Raw genomic sequence first — 22116 nt, 5'->3', positions numbered from 1 at the left:
TATCATTTTGTGTAATGGCACAGATGGCTGTAAATAGAGTTGTAATACTACTTAAGCAGAGTATAATGGTTAGAGCTGTTTGGTTGGATACTATAACAGGGGTGAAGAGCATTAAGAGGAAGATGCCTGCTACAACTATTGTGCTAGAGTGGAGTAGGGCTGATACGGGGGTTGGACCTTCTATGGCTGAGAGGAATCAGGGGTGAAGGCCAAATTAGGCTGATTTGCCAGTCGCTGCAATGATAATGCCAAGGTATTGATGTTTTTTATAAGGATTTGTTGAATATCTCAAGAGTTGCTGTTAATTATTAATCAGGCTATAGTAAGTATAAAGCCAATATCACCAATTTGGTTGTAAAGAACAGCTTGTAGGGTGGCGATGTTTGCATCAGTTCATCTGAATCATCATCTGACAAGTATAAATGGTATGATCTCTACTCGTAGATAAAGAGTTGAAAGAGGTTGTTTGCAGAAACGAAAATGATTATAGTAAATAGGAATGTGATTAGGTTTTTAAAGAATCGATGGACTTTAGGGTCTGCATGTATATATCATGTTGAGAATTCTAAGATGAATCATGTGACATATAGTGCAATAGGAATAAAGATAATGGAGAAGTAATCTAATTTGAAACTTATAGTTAGATTGAAGGTGTTTATTGAGAATCCTTGTCAGTTGGTGATTGTGACTTCTTGTTCTGAGAAGATGAAAAAGGTAAGTGGGACGAGGCTAATAAAGAAGGCGAGTTTAACTGTGTTTTTACATAGTGTGGGGAAGTTGCTAGTTTTGTGTGGGAAGATTAAGTTATAAATTAGAGGGAAAGTAAGTATAATGATAGATAGAAGGAGTGAAGAATTTAATAGATAATTAATTACTTTCATTTGGAATTATACCAAAATTTTTGGTTCCTAACACCAATGGATGACTATTATCCTTTAAAAGTAAGAAAGCCATGGGTCTTAGACATGGGCTCGAGTTAGTAGTTATTGTAACTTTCTTGGGCATATAAGGAGATTTAAACTCCTAAATTTAGATTCACAATCTAATGTTTTTGTTAAACTATATTTGCAAAATGTGGGTCCTAAGATGAATTTGGGAGAAATGGAAATAATTAGTAGGAGTAGCAGGTGTAGTGCTATTAATATGTGTTCTCAGGTGAAGGTTAATTTGATAGGGTTCATGTGATGGATGGGTAAACTTGCCTCACTGAGAAGTGATTAGTATGTGGAGTGAATAAAGGGTGGTAATAACCGTATTAATACCTAGGAGGATAAGGGAAAAGTTAGACCAGGAGAATGTGGTTATGATAACTATAAGTTCATCTAGCAGATTAATAGAGGGGGGTTGGGCTAAGTTTCCTAAGATGGCAAGTAATTATTAGGCACATATTAGTGGAAATACTATTTGGAGACCTTGGGTTAAGATTAAGGTTCAGCTGTGGATACGTTTGTAATTAGTATTGGCTAGACAGAATAGTATTGAGGAGGTAAGTCGGTGGGGGATTATTAAGACTGCTGTTCCTATAAAGCTAAGGGGGGATTGTATGAGGGCTGCAATGATTACTAAACCTATGTAACTTACAGAAGAATAAGCAATGAGAGATTTTAGATCTGTTTGTCGCAGGCAAATAGAACTTGTCATAATTATACCTCACAGTCAAAGGATCATAAATGGGTAGCATAGGTATCTTGTTACTGGTTCGGTAAAGGCTGTGATTCATATAATGCCATAGCCTCCTAGTTTAAGTAGGATGGCAGCTAAAACTATGGAACCCGAAATAGGGGCCTCCACATGTGCTTTTGGAAATCACAGATGAAGGCCATATAGTGGTATTTTTATTATGAATGCTGTTATACATGCATATCAGAGTAAAGTGGTTGATATAGAGGAGTCTAGGGTTGGTGAAGCTAGTAATATTGTTAGTATATGGAGGGAACCTAGGTTTTTGTGTAGATGAAGAAGGGCAACTAGAAGTGGAAGAGATCCGATTAGTGTATAGAAGAGAAAATATAGGACTGCTATAAGTCATTCATTTTGACTTCCTCATCCTGTCATGATAATAAGAGTGGGGATTAGGATTGTTTTGAATAGGACATAAAATATAATTAGCTCTGATGAAGTGAAGGCTATAATTAGGGACAGTTGAAGAATAATTAGTATAGTAAGATAGATTTTTTTTTGTATTAAGAGTTCATGAGCTAGGTGATTCTGGCTTGCAACTAATAATAAAATATGAAAAAAAAATCATATTCTAAATATTGAAAAGGAGTATATCTTTGAATTTTTTTCAGGAGCTATGTGCAATTTGTAGTTCCTTAGTGTTTCCATGGTCTTTTGTAGACATCCTTCTAACATTTGATCCTCAGGTGCACATTACAATATAATGTAATAATGTAATAATATAATGTAATAATGTAATAACATTACTTTAGGAAATGCTTTTCTTACTGGAGTAAGAGTAGGAGCAACAAAGTTTGACACAGAGTAGGGCTGTTTTTCATTCCCTGTGACAAAACTGTCCATTCATATCTTTTATAAGGTTAAGCTAAGTTAATGCTGGGCACTGAAAAGGCAAATCTTTTCATCTCCTACTTATCTAGAAGGATAGAATAGAAACAAACCAAAGATTCCATTTTCTAGGCAACTGAATAGGAGACGGAAGTCCAGGCTGAAGAGTTCCCATAGTTTCCATCTGTTCATTTACCTTTCTTAAATCAGTCAACATTCTCCATTTTCCAAATTTCTTTTTTACAACAAATACTGGGAAATTTCAAGGACTTAGAGAAGGTTGTAAGTGTCCTTGGTCAAGTTGCTCCTGTAATATGTCTAATAAGGCCTGAATTTTATAGCTACTTAAGGGCCACTGTTCTATCCACACTGGTGTATCAGTTTTCCATTGGATAGGAACAGGTGAAAGTGGTGGCCTTCTTCTGTGACTTTAAGTAGTGCCTTTTGCAATTTAGTCATAGGAAGGGGTGATTGCTGGGGGGGGAGGTGCTGGTGTTATCATTGCCCCTCCCACTACTCCTTCTCTCTCCATCTGGGAAGTTGAAGTTGATGGGGGCGTGTCAAGAACTAATTCTGGTTTAGGCTGGGGTGAAGCTGCCTGGTCAGAGGGAGAATCACCACACCCTTCATCCTAACTTAACTCCACATGCCCTCTAGTGATATTGATATTAATCCCTTCATTGTCTTCCTCTTTTTCCTCACACTTTCTCATCTGGCTGTTCTTAAAAACTTTTTTTCTTTCTATAACTTGCAGGATTCTTTTAGACCAATTGTATTATGTTGTATATATAGAATGTTTCTTTGGAAATTTAATTAGAACCATTATCATTATAATATTCACAAAGTGGATGTCCTACTAGTTTCCAATTATCTGCCCCTATATCTTCGTTACTGAAGAACCAAGGGGACATACGTTCTAATGTATCCACAAATCCATCAGTCTGCTCCCAAGTCATAATTAAACCCTGTCTCTTTATCAGTCTGAGTATATTTCTGTAGATCTCTTTAGGGGTGGGGTTGGGGGTGCAGGTGGGGGTGGGAGTGGGGTAGAATCTTTTCCTAATATCTGCCCATTTCAGCTAGAAAAGATGACTAGTTTAGCCCTTAATAAAGTAAGTTCCCTGTTTGTCTATTAAAATACTCACCCTATTTCCTGGTCCCCAAGAGCAAACAGTGAAATTAGGGTTCTTGGACCCACATTGGGCACCAAATGTGGCAACCGCATTAGCACCTTGGGTACCTTAGAATCAGCTGGAGTCAGGATAACCAAAAGTCTTTATTCTTGGTCTTTAGTGTAGAAGTGAAGAGAGTGATGCATAGGATCTCTGTTACCTCACCTTGTCATCTGTCTTGCAGAAGTGACCCTGGCTAGTCTCCCTGTACCTCCTAGTCCCTCCCACAATTCTCTATATACACCAAATGATTGGGCCAGCACAAGATAGTGGGAAGGGCCATTTTCCAAGCATATTCTTATAGAGTATTGTCCAATCAGTAATTAGCTCAAGTGCTCAATTGGCCAACCCCAGTGCATTGACTCAAGAGTTTCAGCCCTCCACAGTGACCCATTATAAACCTTTGGGTAATCTGTCTTTTATTCATGTTGTGGTACACACTTTTTCAGGATTCACTTTTGCAATACCAGCAGCAAAAGAGACAGCCCAAGTGGTCACTGAATTTCGTATACAAGCATTTGCAATTATGGGTGTGCCACAAGCAATAAAAACAGACAATGGACCTGCATATACTTCTAAACATTTTGCACACTTTTATGCACAGTATAAGATTTTACATTCTACTGGCATACCTTTTAATCCTCAAGGACAGGCAATAGTAGAGAGAAGAAACAGAGATATTAAGACACTCCTCCAAAAACAAAAGAAAGGGGGGGGCATGGGTAACCCTAGAGAACTTCTAAATTTAATTCTCTATACCATTAATTTTTAAATTTTTGACAAAGATGCACTGGCTCTGGCAGACAGGTTTTATAATCCACCGGAAAGACAGTGTCCAGTGTAAGCAGCTCCACTATCTTTAGATAATTGCCAGGTCATGTGGAGAGACCCAGAAAGTGGTGAATGGAAGGGACCAGATAGGTTAACTGCTTGGGGGAGAGGGTGCTTGTATCTCTACAGATGGAGAAGGAATCAGACCATATTTGCATCGTCCAATGGAGAGAGATGGAGCAGACCCTTGAAATGAAAGAGAAAACCCAAGAAACATCAGGTGGTTCTGCTACTGACTGTGCCCACCACTGAAAGAGCATGGCAGTTATGGCATTGACTGATGGACATCAAAAATTGTCAGACTGCACAATCTTCAGGAATCATTGGAATCCCTGAGACGTGAAAAGATTGTTGTAGGACTTGAAAATCCTCAGGAATCATTGGATTTTCTGAGAAATGATAAGACTGTTGCAGGACTTCAAAATCTGTAGGGATCATTAGATTGCTTGACACGTGAAGTAATGGACAATAGATTGGTTTTGGACTATCTCTTGGCTACTGAAGGAGGCGTATGTGTGACTGTCGTTTACATACCCTCCTTCTAGGACTTCTGGAAATCTTTTACAACACCATGTTGATTTATATTGTTTGTTATATCACTACTTGCATGTACAATTAATGTTTGTTACATCACATTGAACCTGCACAGGCTATGGGCAGAATCATCACTAATAGCCTGTGCTTTATTGCTTTGTGCTTGTGTAATACCTCCCATGCTCTTGGGTTTGTGCATATCTATTTCTAGTAAAACCCTACAGCCCAGAAACTCATTAACAATATCTTGCTTGACTCCCCACTTCCCTTTGGTGTTTTTCATCTCTCTTCCTGAGAAGTCAGGGAGGGTGTGATCATCTCCTTTTTAATGCTTTCACCTCCCTTCCTGAGAAGTTGGGGGGGATGATTACTTCCTTTTTGGTGTTTTCACCTCCTTTCCTGAGAAGTCAGGGAGGACATGATCACCTTCTTTTTGTGGTTGTCACCTTCCTGAGAAGTCAGAGATGGCATGACCACCTGTGTTCTAAAACAAAAGAAAGAGGGAGATGTAGAGGGCTGAAACTCTGAATAGGTGCCCTGGAATTAGACAAAGGAGCACTTAAGGCTAATTACTTATTGGACAATAACTCTATTAGCATACGCTTGGGAAAATAGCCCTTCTCACTATTCTGTGCTGGCTCGATCTTTTGGGGTATACAGATAATCATAGGAGGGATTAGGGGGTGGAGTGAGACAAGCCAGAGTCACTCTGGAGGAGAAGGGAGGTTGGTGGAGAGCTTGTGGAAGTTTTGTCTATCCCCTTCACTTCTCCCCCTAAAGACCAAGGACTTTTGCTTACCCTGACTCCGGTTGATTCTGAGGCCTCCAGGGAGCTAATCCAGACATTACAGGCATGCATGTTCAAAATACACATGTGTAAATGTGTAGATACATGTATGCATTATGTATTTAGTAGGCATATATGGATAATTGATAGGCATATTACTGTAGATACACATATTTATACATTATATTATACACACAAGATACTAGCTCAGTGTTTCAGGAATAGAAAGCATTACTTTGTTGTAGCAAAACCAAGATGAAAACAATCCTGATTCTTTCAAATTTCCTTTGAGGTTTTGGATTTGAGGCATATTCTGGGATGTGCTTCCTTCTGACTTCAAACACTCTGATTTTTTTTCAAGGTCATATAAAAGACAGAAAACTCTCAGATTTGTCTTCTGCATTGAAAGCCTGAACTAGATCTGACTTCTGTATTGGCACAGAGAAATTAGTTGCTATTCAGATATCAGACAGAGTGGAATAAAGACCAGCTACATTAAAGATGGCCTACCCCTGTGGGAAACTTGATCTTTGACTCTTTATTTTAAAAGGTATTTAGTTCTTGTGGTTCCCCAAGAGCCATGGAAGGGCTTTGATTTCTTAAGTTCAAGATTGCTACCTTTACTCCATTTTATGACACAGGGAAAGAATTCAAGAACCCGAACTGTTGTGCAGAAGGCTTGAAACACATGCTTTTACATTTTCAAAATGAGAATAAATGGCAGGAAAGAAGAAAAACCGATGCTCAGCACTCTGTAGGAAGATACCTTGGGGCAATAAATCAGAGACAGCAAAGTCAGAGATGGGAGTCATGGAACAGGCAATCTATCTCACCTGGTGTCATCTTCCTTCTTCTTCCCCACACCCTAGTTACAGTAAGCATTTCAAAGAAGAGGTGTCACCTCCCTTTCCTAGTAATCATTCCTATACCATCTACCCTAACAGAGTTTTTAACATTCTTACAGAAAAAAATCTTCTACAATCTGTGTAAAAATCTCTTTTGTCCATCAAGGAACTTGGGGAGAAAGGTAATTAGCTGTCAACTTGAGAATAGCTAAACAAATTATGACCCTGGAATGTAACAGAATAATTATAGAAATCACCATCAAAGAAGCATGGCTTGACTCATGTGAATTTATGCAAAGTAAAACAACTATAATAAAAAAATTTACATTATTGTTATTTTGTCAGAACAGCATCAAAAAAAGAAAATCTAGAGGAAACGAAAACCTTGTGATTTGACCTGTCAATACAAAAGAAGTTGCAAAAATGTACCTCCTTCTTCCTTCTTTTCAGAAATTAAGAATTATAGGTAAAGAATATTCATATGCTCTCAGTTTGCTTCTTTTTTCCAAAAGTGTCACTAAACTTTAGCCTAACAGTATCATACATAGGAAAAAAATAAATATATTACTGGCCACGTTGTATATAAGGGCTCTCTGAATTCTGATAGGCCAGGCATAGAACAGAAAGTTTTTTGAAAAAAGCAGTAATTTCCTATGTAACAAAAATGGTATTATCAATTAAAACCAAAATCCTTCCTTCCAACTTCCTGTTACTTTGGAGGAAAGTGGTTGACCTTTCCTGATGATAATATATACCTGTGAGCATAGTTGTTGATTCTTGCTCTTATGGAATGATCTTTTAAGTCAAATACAAATGATAAAACAATGATGTAATCATAAAGTTTTTGTTTGTTCTGAATTTGACACCTAAATCTGATAGCAATAAGAATATCCCTTGTTCACGAAAGGAGTCTCAGATGATTGGATATAGAACCAAAAATTGATAGACTGTTAGTACTAGAAGAGTACTTAGAAATCACTTAACTCAACCTCTTCCGACCCAATTTATAGATAGAAACTTTGACTCTAAGAGAGGAGAGCAGGATAGTGCTGTAGAGTGTTTTGCAGAGTTAAGAGTTCCTAGAGCTCACATGAAGAGGTATTGTAATTTGAAAGTAAAATTACTGAAAACACCTGAGTTTGAATTTTGCCTCTGGCAAAATTTGGACATGGCCAAATTGTTTACCTTCTCCAATCATCTGGAAAATGCATGTAATAATACCTGCAATTTCACAGGACTAGTATAAAGGTCAAAGAAGCTAACAACGAATTAAATTACAGAATCACAAGTGTATAATTGGAAGAAACTTCAGAGACCACCTAATTCAAGTTTCTTTTTTGGTAGATGAAGAAAATGAGGCCTTTTGAAGTTAAACAACTTACCCAATAGTAGCAAATATTTGGTGATTAATCTTTTTTTGTCCCTAGAAATAGCTCACAAAAAATTACTTCCTTGCCTCTAGTCTCTCATTTTTCCTATTTCTCTCTTTAAAAAATTGGGATAGAAAAAAATCTTTCTCACAGGGTTGTTGGGAGGATCAAAAGAGATGGGATATGAAATATTTTTCAAACATTAAATCTGTGTAATTGTTAATTGATGTTATTATACAAGGATTATACAAGATTTCATGTCTCACTTCTTTTTTTTTTCTTTTTGAAACATTTTTACCTAAAAGTTTTGAGTTCCAAATTTTATCCCTCTCCCTCTCTCTCTCTCTGCCTTGTCTCTGGATATCAGATATAGATTATACATGTGCTATTATGTAAAATATTTCCTTATTAGTCATCTTGTACAAAATTAAAAATATGAATACAAGAAAGTTAAAATAGCATGCATTTTTCTGTATTAAATTAATATCAGTTATTTCTCTGGAAGCAGATAATATAGAATTGACCTGAATATTTGCTAAGTCAGTCACAGTTCTTCATCAAACAATATTACTGTTCCTCTATACAATGTTATGTTTTGCATCAGTTCATGTATCTCTAAGTTTTTGGGACACTGATGCATTATTGATGGAGTTGTGAAAGAATCCAACCATTCTGGAGAGCAATTTGGAACTATGCCCAAAAAGTTATCAAACTGTGCATACCCTTTGATCCAGCAGTGCTACTACTGGGCTTATATCCCAAGGAAATACTAAAGAAGGAAAAGGGACCTGTATGTGCCAAAATGTTTGTGGCAGCCCTTTTTGTAGTGGCTAGAAATTGGAAAATAAATGGATGTCCATCAATTGGAGAACGGTTGAGTAAATTATGGTATATGAATGTTATGGAATATTATTGTTCTGTAAGAAATGACCAACAGGATGAATATAGAGAGGCTTGGAGAGACTTACATCAACTAATCCTGAATGAAATGAGCAGAACTAGGAGATCATTATACACTTCAACAACAATACTATATAAGAATATATTCTGATGGAAGTGGAAGAGCTAATCCAATTCCAATTGATCAATTGGATCAACCCAGAGAAGGAACACTGGGAAATGAGTATAAACTGTTAGCATTATTTTTGTTTTTCTCCCCAGGTTATTTTTACCTTCCAAATCCAATTCTTCCTTTGCAACAACAACAACAAAATTTAGTTCTGAACATATATATTGTACCTAGGATATACTATAACATATTTAATATGCCTGCCATCTAGGGGAGGGAGTGGAGAGAAGGAGGGGAAAAATTCAGAACAGAAGGAATACAAGGAATAATGTTGTAAAAAAAATACCTATAAATATGTACTGTCAAAAAATGTTATAATTATAAAATTAATTAAAAAAAAGAAATTTAAAAGGAAAAAATAAACTCTAAGTTTTTTCTGAAATAATCCTACTTCTCATTTCTCATTTCTCATGTTGGGAGAGAAAAATCAGAGCATCAGGGGAAAACCATTGGGAAACAGAAAAAAAAAAAAAAAAAAAAAAAAAAAACAGAAAAAAAGACATGAACATAGATTTACATTCAGTCTCCTTAGTTCTTTTTCTGGATACAGATGGCACTTTCTGTTCTAAGTCTATTGGAATTGTTTTGGATCATTGAGCCACTTAGAAGAACCAAGTTTTTCATACTTGATCATCACACATTCTTGCTGTTATTGTATACAATATTTCTGGTTCTGCTTGTTTCACTCGCCATCAGTTCATGTAAATCATTCCAGGCATTTCTAAAATTTGCTTGTTCATAATTTTTATACAATAATAATATTCCATTATCTTCATATACCACAACTTGTTCAACCATTTTCCATCTACTTATTTTCTAGTTCTTTGTTACCACAAAAGAGTTTTTACAAAAATTTTTTCATATGTGGGTCCTTTCTCCTCCTTTATGGTTTCCTTGGGGATACAAACCCACTGGTGGGCAAAAGGGTATGCACAGGTTTTATAGCACTTTGGACATAGTTCCAAATTGCTCTCCAGAATAGTTGAATCATTTCACAACTCCACTAACAAGGCATTAGTGTCCCAGTTTTCCCATATCCCCTTCAACATTTATCATTATCTTTTTCTGTCATCTTATCTAGTCTGACAGGTGTGAGGTGGTATATCAGAGTTGTTTTAATTTGCATGTCTCTAATCAATAGTGAATTAGAGAACTTTTTTCATATAACTACAGATGGTTTTAAATCTGAAATTTATCTGTTCGTATCATTTGACTATCAATTGGGGACTACTTTTCATTTCTTCTAGCACAATAATATTTTATTACAATTATATTTCATAACTTGTTTAGTCATTCCTAAATTGATGGACACACATTTGACTTCCAATTCTTAGCCACCAAAAATAAGAGCTACTATGAATATTTTATACAAATAGTTCTTTTCCATTTTTTAAAAATATATTTGAGATCCAGGCCTACCAGTAGTATTGCTGAATCAAAGGGCATGCACAGTTTTATAATCTTTTAGGGCATAGTTCCAAATTGCTCTCCAGAATGGGTGGATCAGTTCAAAATTCCACCAACAATATATTAACAATCCAGCTTTCCTACATCCCCTCCAACTTAAAGTAAGAAAGGTGAAGGCACTTTCTATCTGTGTGACTCTGAGTAAGACATTTCACTTTTCAGTTTCAGAGTCTTCTAGCACTGATGATGCTGATAATAATGGCGCTTATGATCTTGGAAGAGAAGGAATAAGAAGAGGAAAAGAAGAAGGGAAAGAAGAAGAAGAAGGGGAAGGAGGAGGAGGAAGAAGAGGAGGAGGAGATAAAGAAGAAAAGATAAAGATGATGATGATGAAAATGATTATTCCTTTTCATGTGCCCTCTATCTAAAACATACTATACTGTATATTATCACCTAAAGAATCCCTGTGCTAAATTCTGTGCTTTTGTTCTTATCACTCCCTCCATGTAGAACATTTTTCCCTACATTTTCACTTCATTCATTCTTTTCCCCCCAGAACTGTCAAGCTTTTGTTCCCTTCTATGTGTTCTGGAATTTATTTCATTCTGTCTCATAATATTATTGTCTCTATAAGCTTCTTATCAACTTGCCAATAAGAATTCTGGAGGCTGAATCTTTTTTTTCTCCTTATATCCAGCATAGAACTTAAAAATCACTTTCATATTATATCTTTGATGCTCACAATAATTCATTAAAACAGAAAAGACAAGTCTTCTTCCTATTTTACATATGAGGAAAATGAAGTTCAAAGTTTTCTATTGTCAAAACTAACCCTAAAAGCCAGTCTGGTGTCTCACTCAAATTTAAAGATATCTGAGACTAGAATCCAGTTCTTCTGTCCATAAGTCTGGTGAACTTTCCATTGCCTCTTACCACCTCATCTGGAATAAAAGGAAAGAAAAAAAAAGTAGAATGGAGACTTTTGCTTATTCCCTTACACGTCCTTCATTAACCCTAGTGATGATAGTGATGATGGTGGTGTTCAGACAGGCCTGGAGTAGCAGTAGTAGTGTGGAATTTTTTTTTAATCTGGGTAATCCTGGCACTCTATAAATGCTTTGAAATTAACACCAACTCTTTATCAATGTCTACCTGGGTTCACATAATGCCTAGCACCCTTCTGCCAGTCAAGGGTGGAAGCTTATTGAGGACACTGTCAGGGAATGATCTAAGGCAGCTTCCTAAGTGACACAAAAACAGATGATACAAGCATTCAAGGGATTCTTCCAACAATAATCTTAGAATCACACGATCAAAAATCTAATCTGAAAAGGTCATCTAATATAGTCCAATCCTCCAATTTTACAGAGGAAAAATTTTACTTGAGCCCAAGAAAAAAGTAAAGGGAAGATTTTAAGAGTGTCCAAGATAACAATTTAAGCTTCTTGTAGACAGGGATTGTTTTATCTTTGTTTTTGTAACCCTAATGTCTATTATTGTGTCTACATGAAGTAAATTTAAATTGCTCATTTTAAATTGAAGATGAGTAAAAAAAGTTAATATAGGAATGATGAGGTTGACCCTGACTCCATTTTATATATGAATAGCAATGATAATTATTAGAGTAAAATTTTAAGATTTCTACAAATATATCATTTTTCACCAAGAAATTTGGGAAGACATATAAATTGATGCAGAAGGAAGCGCAGAACCAGAAGACCAATGTTACACTGACCATGGTGATCTAAAGGAAAAGACTGAAAGGCTTCAAAAAATGTCTCAATGGAGTGACTGATTAGGATTTCAGAAAATGTGATGATGAAATATGCCAGGTATAGACAAGAGGTGCAAAATGAGGTATACATTTTCAGACTAGGAATGTTTTTGCTTAACTGTACTCATTGAACATAAAGAAATGTTCTACCTGTTGTAGTCAGAGAAGAATAATTAAGAAAAAAAAGCTGTTTTTTTTTCTTAAAACACCAATAAAGCATAGAAAATGTATGAATTTCCCATTGTTTCTTATTGTATCTTCTTTTTTTTTCCCCTATAGTAGTCAAAACACCTTTGGAAAGCCTCAAGTAAACTAAGGATTTTCTGGGATTTGGGGGGAGCATGAAAGAAAAGGAGAGAAGCAGCAAAATTGGGTTCCACTTCATAATAAGAACAAAAAGGGAAAAATGTTACATTGAAGAATGTGTTATGTCAGTGAGAGGGGAAAAATAATATGTTCTAATCCTTGGGCCCAGAGAAGTAAAGACCGAGGATTAAGAAGAAAGTGGGCTGGACCTGAGCAGATTCTCTTTTAGGTGCCCAAATAGGATCATGATAGGCATTTCCTGATAGGCATGGAGGGATATTATATGATTGTGTGAGAATGTCTGTGAGAAAAATGAAATAGATTTGGTGCTTTCCACATGCCCAAACCCAATCTCAACTGACCTAGTCACAAGATGTAATCATAGATGATACAGTTTTAATATGTTAACAAGCCCCAAAGACTCTACTAAAAAGCTATTAGAAATGATCCACACCTTTAGCAAAGTTGCAGGATACAAAATAAACCCACATAAGTCATCAGCATTCTTATATATTACCAACAAAATCCAACAGTTAAAGTTACAAAGAGAAATTTCATTTAAAGTAACTACAGATAGTATAAAATATTTAGGAATCTATCTGTCAAGGGAAAATCAGAAACTATATGAGCAAAACTACAAAACACTTTTCACACAAATTAAGTCTGATCTAACCAATTAGAAAAATATTAAATGCTCTTGGATAGGGCGAGCAAATATAATAAAGATGACAATACTACCTAAACTAGTCTACTTATTTAGCACTATACCAATCAGACTCCCAATAAACTATTTAATGACAGAAAAAATAACAACAAAATTCATATGAAAAAACAAAAGGTCAAGAATTTCAAGGGAATTAATGAAAAAAAAATCAAATGAAGGTGACCTAGCTGTACCAGTTCTAAAATTATATTATAAAGCAGCAGTTACCAAAATTATTTGGTATTGGCTAAGAAATAGACTAGTTGATCAGTGGAATAGGTTAGGTCCAAAGGACAAAATAATCAATAACTTTAATAATCTAGTGTTTGACAAACCCAAGGACCCCAGCCTTTGGGATAAGAACACAATGTTTGACAAAAGTTGCTGGGAAAATTGGAAATTAATATGGCAGAAACTAGGCATTGACCCACACTTAACACCATACACCAAAATCAGATCAAAATGGGTTCATAACCTAAGCATAAAGAATGAGATTATAAAAAAAATTAGAGGAACATAGGATAGTTTACCTCTCAGACCTGTGGAAGAGGAATGAATTTATGTCCAAAGAAGAACTAGAGATCATTATTGATCACACAGTAGAAAACTTTGATTATATCAAATTGAAAAGTTTTGTACAAACAAAACTAATGCAGATAAGATTAGAAGGGAAACAATGCACTGGGAAAACATTTTTACAGTCAAAGGTTACGATAAAGGCCTCATTTCCAAAATATATAGAGAATTCATTCTAATTTATAAGAAATCAAGCCATTCTCCAATTGATAAATGGCCAAAGGATATGAACAGACAATTCTTAGATGAAGAAATTGAAACTATTTCTAGTCATATGAAAAGATGCTCCAAGTCATTATTAATCAGAGAAATGCAAATTAAGATAACTCTGAGATACCACTACACCCCTGTCATATTGGCTAGAATGACAGGCAAAGATAATGCAGAATGTTGGAGGGGATGTGGGAAAACAGGGACACTGATACATTGTTGGTGGAATTGTGAATACATCCAACCATTCTGGAGAGCAATTTGAAACTATGCTCAAAAAGTTATCCAACTGTGCATATCCTTTGACCCAGCAGTGTTACTACTGGGCTTATATCCCAAAGAGAACTTAAAGAACGAAAGGGATTTGTATGTGCAAGAATGTTTGTGGCAGCCTTTTTTGTAGTGGCCAGAAACTGGAAACTATGTGGATGTCCATCAATTGGAGAATGGCTGAATAAATTGTGGTATATGAATATTATGGAATATTAGTGTTCTGTAAGAAATGACCAACAGGATGATTTCAGAAAGGCCTGGAGAAACTTACATGAACTGATGCTGAGTGAAATGAGCAGGACCAGGAGATTGTTGTACAACAACAGTACTAGATGATGATCAATTCTGTTGGATGTGGCCATTTTCAACAATGAGATGAACCAGATCAGTTCCAACAGAGCAGTAATGAACTGAACCAGCTACACCCAATGGGAGAAGTCTGGGAAATGACTATGAACCACTGCATGGAAATCCCAATCCCTCTAATTTTGTCTGCCTGCATTTTTGATTTCCTTCCCAGGCTAATTGTTCACTATTTCAAAGTCTGATTCTTTTTGTACAGCAAAACAACTGTTTGGACATGTATACATGTATTGTATTTAATTTATACTTTAACATTTTGAGCCCATCTGGGGAGGGGGAAGGAGGGGAAAAATTAGAACAAGATGTTTGGCAATTGTCAATGTTGTGGGATTACCTATGCATATATCTGGTAAATAAAAACTATTTTAAAAAATTAACTAGTTGTTTATATTGCTGTGTTGTTTTTTTTTTTTCTCATAAAACAAACTCCTGATTTATTTATGAATTTTTTTTACTTTCAGTTTTATTCATCTCTCCTTTGATTTTCTGGATTTCCATTCTGGCACTCAATTGAAGATTTTTAATTTTTTTTAGTTGCATGACTAATTCATTGATGTGCTCTTTCTCTCTTTTACTGATGTACACAATTTAGAGGTATACATTTTCCTCAAAATACTGCTTTTTCAGTACTCTCCCAACTTTAAACTTTTTTACATTGCTCTTTTCAGAGGTAGTTCTTGGGGTTTGTAATTTTTCAGTGTTCCCAAGATGGTGTGATTGGAAGAGAGGTATGTATGGTCACAGTTCTCCCGTTGTATGTTCTGTTTCTCTTCAACAACAAACCCAAGACAAACCCCTGATTTCTTGAGATTATAAACGATAGTGTTCCTAAAGATCCTGATCCTGGTGTCTGAAAGCAATACTACTCATGGAGTCTTCTGTTCCCTCATGATTGAAAGTGCCCCTCTCAGTTCATCAATGTGACCCAGAAATGGGTATAAGCAAAAGAGGTGCCAAACAGCATACAATCCTGTATCCAGTGCAAGCACACTGGATCCCTGTGGTCTCTTTCTAACCATTTGCCTCTTACCATTTTATCATCTTAGCATCTCTGGCTCAAGAGCTTGAAAGCTCTTGCTGCTTTTGTTATCACTGGTGTTGCATCCATGTGGGCTACAGGATAGGCTCCACCCTTTCAACAGTTGTCTTGAGCTAAAAGAATGTCTAACTCAGACCTTTTGTTAACTCTGCAGCTTCAGTATTTTATTTGAGGCAGGATTTTGAAGTTGATTGGAGAGGAAAATTGGGAGAGATTGACTGAATACTTTGCCACATTAACTCCAAGGAGAGTATCTTCATTTTTAACACTTTATTAAAAATAAACAATAAAAAATAATAACTCAATCTCTCGTTTATAACTACTGACTTCCACGGAGTAAATATACTGAAAATTTAATAACTAACTCAAGATGGCTAGAGCTGGTTCTGGGACACTCCTCCCAATAGGAATAGGAACTAGGTACCAAAGAATCTATCTTAAAACCTGACAGTTACAGCTATCCTCTAAGAAGAAACTCATGAATACAGGTATAAGTTGGGGAAGTTGTTTTGAGGAGGTGCTATATATCTATCCTATTGTAGTATGCTAAGCAAACAATATGGACAATTACAGTTTCTCCAATAATTTACATTAGCTCTTCCCTTCTGCTTTTATAAGATGGGAATAAGGCTCACTTATAAGAAATCCAGAAATAATTCTTGGTTATATAAGCAATCTTGTGTAATCATAAAAACATCTGTCTTAGATTCAGATAACCTGAGTTTCAGTTCTACCTGTGATACTTCCTAGTTCTGTTTGTGGATAAATCATTTATCTTTTGAATGAAATTGTCAATTTATTTTGCTGCAACAACAGATGTTTTCCAGCAGGTGGCCAAATAAATTCCTATATAAAATGCATCCCTGTGAAAGCAGTGTTATTAGCAACTATTAACTAAAAGGAGGAATATACATTTTATGTCTAACACAATACTATTTTACTTAACTAGAATTTTTTGCATGTCTATATTGAACAAATTTATATTACTCTAGTCACTGGGCACATAATACTTCAGCATTAGCTTTTCTTGATTTCTGAGCAAATTATTTAACCTCTCCAACAGCTCTCCAACATCTGTAAAATGTACATAGAATTGCTTGTGTTACTCACTTCACAGGACTGTGAGGATCAAATAAGATAATGTATAAAAAGGGTTATACTTGTAAAGCACTGTGTGAATGTCTACCTCTGATCATTATTCCTAATTTTCTTCCACAATATAATGACCTATAGGTATACATACAACCAAAGTTATGCCAAGTAACAAAAATTAGCAAGCCAAAATTCTCAAAAGTTTTTTTTTTTCTAAGGTGGATTTTGAACCTGCCAGGTCTATAGAATATCTGTTTACAAAGTCTTGTCATCCAAGTCAGGCCTTCTTACCTTTGCATGAGCTGCTTACGGCTCACACACACAGCTGTCCGGTAATCATGAGTTACACACACTTTATATGGACTGCACTTCACATTCACACAAGGATCTTTGGATGGGTCTAGAACTGTTGGAGAGAAAATGAAAACAATGTTAGGACCTCAAGAGAAATTGAATTTTTATTTCTGCACAAATAAACTATAGGATCTACTGATAAAACTAGCCATGTGTTAGTAGTGTTTATACAGAGCAGTGGATATTAGAATGAAAACTAAAGCCACAGAGAATTATATATATATATATATATATATATATATATATATCACAGAATTTCTATTTTAAAATCAAAATGTTGATTCCTATATGCTGTAGGAATTTTGGACTTCATCTTAGAAGTCAATTTTTAAATAAATCTTTGAAATCTGTCATTCAAAGGGCCAGAACTTAATTCTTTCTTCTTATAACCTTGGAGACATTCCGCTTTTTTTTAATTGCTCTAATTTTTAAAACTTCATTCCTATAGGTTTTGTTACATAGAATTATATGTCAGAATTGCAAGGGCATAATAAATATGATCCAAATCCCTGATTTTACAGATGGGGAAAGGGCAAGATATAACTACTCAAATTTATACAGTATGTCTCTGATGGAGGGAAGAATTTGATGCAAAGTTCTTTAAAGTTCAAATTCACACATCCAGCCATTCTGGAGAATGATTTGGAACTATGCTCAAAGAGTTATCAAACTGTGCATACCCTTTGATCCAGCAGTATTACTACTGAGCCTATATCCCAAAGAGATCTTAAAGAAGGCAAAGGGGCCTGTATGTGCAAGAATGTTTGTAGCAGCTCTCTTTGTAGTGGACAGAAACTGGAAACTGAGTGGATGCCCATCAATTGGAGAATGGCTGAATAAATTGTGGTATGTAAATATTATGAAATATTATTGTTCTGTAAGAAATGACCAACAGGATAATTTCAGAAAGGCCTGGAGAGACTTACATGAACTGATGCTGAGTGAAATGAGCAGGACCAGGAGATTGTTGTACAACAATACTATATGATGATCAATTCTGATGGACGTGGCTATCTTCAACAATGAGATGAACCAATCAGTTCTAACAGAGCAGTGATGAACTGAACCAGTTATGCCCAGTGAAAGAACTCTGGGAGATGACTATGAACCACTTCATAGAATTCCCAATATCCCTATTTTTGTCTGCCTGCATTTTTTATTTCCTTCATAGGCTAATTTTACACTATTTCAAAGTCTGATTCTTTTTGTATAGCAAAATAACTGTTTGGACATGTATACATATATTATATTTAATTTATACTTTAACATATTTAGCATGTATTGGTCAATCTGCCATCTGGGAGAGGGGGGTGGGGGGAGGAGGGGAAAAATTGGAACAAAAAGCTTGGCAATTGTCAATGCTGTAAAATTACCCATACATATATCTTGTAAATAAAAAGCTACAATTTTAAAAAAGCTCAAATTCACTTAGCTTAAGTGAATCTACTAAGGCATTAAAATCTAATAAAGGATTTTTTCCCATTCCCACTTGGCCTGATTTTCCTGATTCAGACTGTCTCCCCCATTCAATTCAGCAACCATTTCTTGAGTGACTATTTCATTAAGACCCAAAGCTTAGATAAGAAAGAAATCCCTACCCTTTTAGAGTCTACAATCTAATAAGCAATAAAATACATAAAGAGATATACTTAAATGCAAAGTATGGAGAAGGAAAAATAAATCAAAGACAATTAGTCAAGAAGCATTAATTGAGAATCTTCTATGTGCCAAGCACTGAAGTAATCACTAGGAATACAAAGGAAAAAAACAGTCACTAATCTCACCGAATTTACAATCAAATTAAGGAGACATCATGAAAACAGTTATATACAAACAAGTTCTGAATAGATGGAAGATAATCTATAAAGAAAGACATCAAGTGGGATAAGGAAAGGCTTATGGTAGAAAGTGAAATTTTAACTGAAATTTGAAAGAGGCCAAAAAAAGAAAGGAAGCAGATTTAAGAGAAAGGAGATTTCAGGGCAGGCAAACAACCAATGAAAATTCATGAAAATAGAATTAAAATATTTTGTTCTAGGAATAGCAAGGTGAACAGTGTTACTGGATTATAGAGATTTCAGTGGGTAGGTGGGGTGGGGTAGAGATGTGGAAGATAATCTAGGCATAGATCAAACCATATGAAAATATAGATATATGGGAAATGGAGTGGCAAGAAGAAGAGCAGAAAGGCCGGTTTGCCTATCTAGTAGACTATAAGAAGGGAGGAAGGCATTACTAAAAAGGTATATTGAAGTCAGGTTGTGAAGAGCTTTAAATATCAAATAGAGCATTTAGTGTTTGCTACTAGGGAAAGTAGAAAGCTGATGGTGTTTATAGAGCAGGAAAATGATGTGGTCCTATCTGTACATTAGGGCGAGCAAGTATACACAGTTTGACAAGTTGGTATCCATCAGTCGGGGAATGTCTGCATAAGTTGTGGTATATGAAAGTAATGGTATATTATTGTTCTAGAAAAAATGATGAACAAGCTGACTTTTAGAAAAGATTGGAAATATTGATCTTTGACATATCTTGGGTAATAGAAGATTTTTTTCAAAAGAATTAAAGAGAGGTAAATATCCTAATTTTTCAAAAATGGAAAAGAGCATAATCTGCCAACAATAAACCAATAAGTTTTACCTCAAATCTTGCCAAAATTCTGAAAAATCCTAATTATAGGTAAGATTATTTGTTAGGATTCTTACAAGGTGCTAAGTCACTGGAATGGATAAGAGACAGTAATTATCTAATTTAGCATGGTACTTAACAATTCTCTAGTTCAGTAATGTATTTACTAGAATTCCATGAGATTCACACCTTTAAGAGATTTATACTTTTAAGGACCTCCCACAAGCCCAGGGAGTACCCACAAGACCATTCTCTGGGAGGATATAAGGAGCCAGGATTCAATGGGGATTGTCAGAGTCTGGATTCAGTCAAGGAGAGGACTTCCTGGGAGAATTTCAGGGGACTTTGGAGGAGAGGACTTCGAAAGATTCACAACTAGGATTGACTTCTGGAAAACCCACAATCCCAGACTCTTTGAGGTAGAGTCAGAGTCATTCCCACTTCTACTTCTGTGCTGGCTGGAGACATTGGGAAGAGGAGAGGCTGGAGACACTTGGACAAGAGCTTCGGGACCCAAAGAGAGAGAGAGACCTCTAAGAAAGCTAACTGAGCCCCAAGGGAAGGAGACAAGACTTGAAGGAGAAAATAAAGGATCTAGAGATAAGATTTGAAAAGAGACAGTAAAAGACTTTAACTCCTGGCTGCATTTTGGGATTATCGAACTGAACTGAAGCCAAAGCTGCCTCCAGAAGCTCCCCGAGAAACTTGCTCCCAGAGAACAATCTACAATTTAGAGAAACAAAACATCATATTAGTTATCATCTAAAAAAAAAGAAAATTGGAATCACAATGAGCCATCATGGTTTCATCAAAAATAGAGTATTTTCCCATTTCCTTTTTTGATAAAATAAACTATTAGATGATTGGAGAGATACTGGAAATATAGTTTAGATAAATTTTAGCCAAGAATTTGACATTATTCTTGTTGATGAGATGGAAACAAGCAATATTACAATTAGGTATATTTGAAACTTGTTGAAATGCAAAGAATATTAATCAATGGTTTATTATTGTTACTCATTCTTCATTTTTCAAGAGGATAGATGACATCACAGAATGATATCTTGACTTAATTATGAATTGTATTTAAATGAGGCAGATATGCACAAAGTTTTCAGCCCCACTCTCTCTTCTAGTGACATTGGAATAGGAATACAATGGCAAGACAAAAAGCAAGATGACTGGCAATGATCTGAAATGCAGGGGAGGACCATGGCTGCTTTGATGTCTGATCAAGCTCTAAGCATTCTGTAGTGTGGGATCAGCCTTCTACCTGTTAGAACAAATTATTCTCATCTATACATTCCACCTGAGGAAGTCGTCACATGTTTGGGGTAGAAATACTCTTAATTCACCACCAGATTTGAGACCTCAATACCTTCAATAATGGGGTACTTGGAAAAGGGATTGACAAGCCTTTTTAGAGGGCTGCTCATCTATCTTTGGTTTCCAGCTTTTACTCAGCTTTCACCTATGGCCCTAGGAAGCTGAAGCATATGCAGCAAGTCACACTCTCATAAAACTGTCTTTTCAGCAGCCTAAAATTAATGGTTTAATGTCTATTGGAAAAAATATATTTTAGAAGAGACACCTATAGTTCTCTATGCTTGGCTCTGTACTTTTTCTTTTTCAATTGATGATAGCTAACATTTATATAGGGCTTTAAATTTTGCAAAGAACTTTACAAATATTTCATTTCATCCTTAAAATAATCATGGGAGGTAAATATTATTATATTATTTTATAGATAATAATTTTTTATAGATAATAAAACAGATAAATACAGATTAAGTGATTTGTCCAGCGTCACAATACAAGTAAGTACCTGAGGTTATATTTGAATTAAGGTCTTTCTGATTCCAGATACAACATTTATAATGTAGTTGCCTCATCCATTTATTATTTGATAAAGAATAAATGTCATGCTTATCAAATTTGCAGGTGACATTAAGTTAGGAAAGGTAGCTAACATGTTAGATGCCAGAAACAGGATCTAAACAAAACTTAGCAATCTAGGAAACTGGCTCATCAAATCAATTTAAATTTAATAGCAATATATTCAAAGCCTCAAATTCAGATTTAAAAAGTCAACCTCACAAATATAAAGGAATGTCAGTCTAGATAGTTTTTTACTGAAAAAAGATCTAGAGTTATTGGTAAACTGTAGACTTAATATACCATCCTCACTGAACACTCACACTAAATATTTAACAATCAAGTTAAAACTGGCTTCAGCTACTCCTGTGAGAGTACTCTTGTCAGATCATAAGAGGGT

The 22116-nt window shown here is 35.5% G+C and overlaps 1 protein-coding gene across 1 annotated transcript in view; it reads right to left on the bottom strand.

Annotated features, from left to right (window-relative positions):
- Window positions 1–22116, bottom strand: part of SPOCK1 (SPARC (osteonectin), cwcv and kazal like domains proteoglycan 1) — an 809688-nt gene that overhangs the window by 292876 nt on the left and 494696 nt on the right. Inside the window, exon 4 of the mRNA XM_074290862.1 lies at window positions 17151–17265. Within this exon, the coding sequence (XP_074146963.1) occupies window positions 17151–17265 (115 nt within the window). The remainder of the gene's footprint in view (window positions 1–17150; window positions 17266–22116) is intronic.

Source organism: Sminthopsis crassicaudata, chromosome 2 (genome assembly GCF_048593235.1).
Source record: "Sminthopsis crassicaudata isolate SCR6 chromosome 2, ASM4859323v1, whole genome shotgun sequence".
Lineage (NCBI taxonomy): Eukaryota > Metazoa > Chordata > Mammalia > Dasyuromorphia > Dasyuridae > Sminthopsis > Sminthopsis crassicaudata.
The sequence above is the reverse complement of the archived record's forward strand: the minus strand, read 5'-3'. Positions and strand labels throughout refer to the sequence as shown.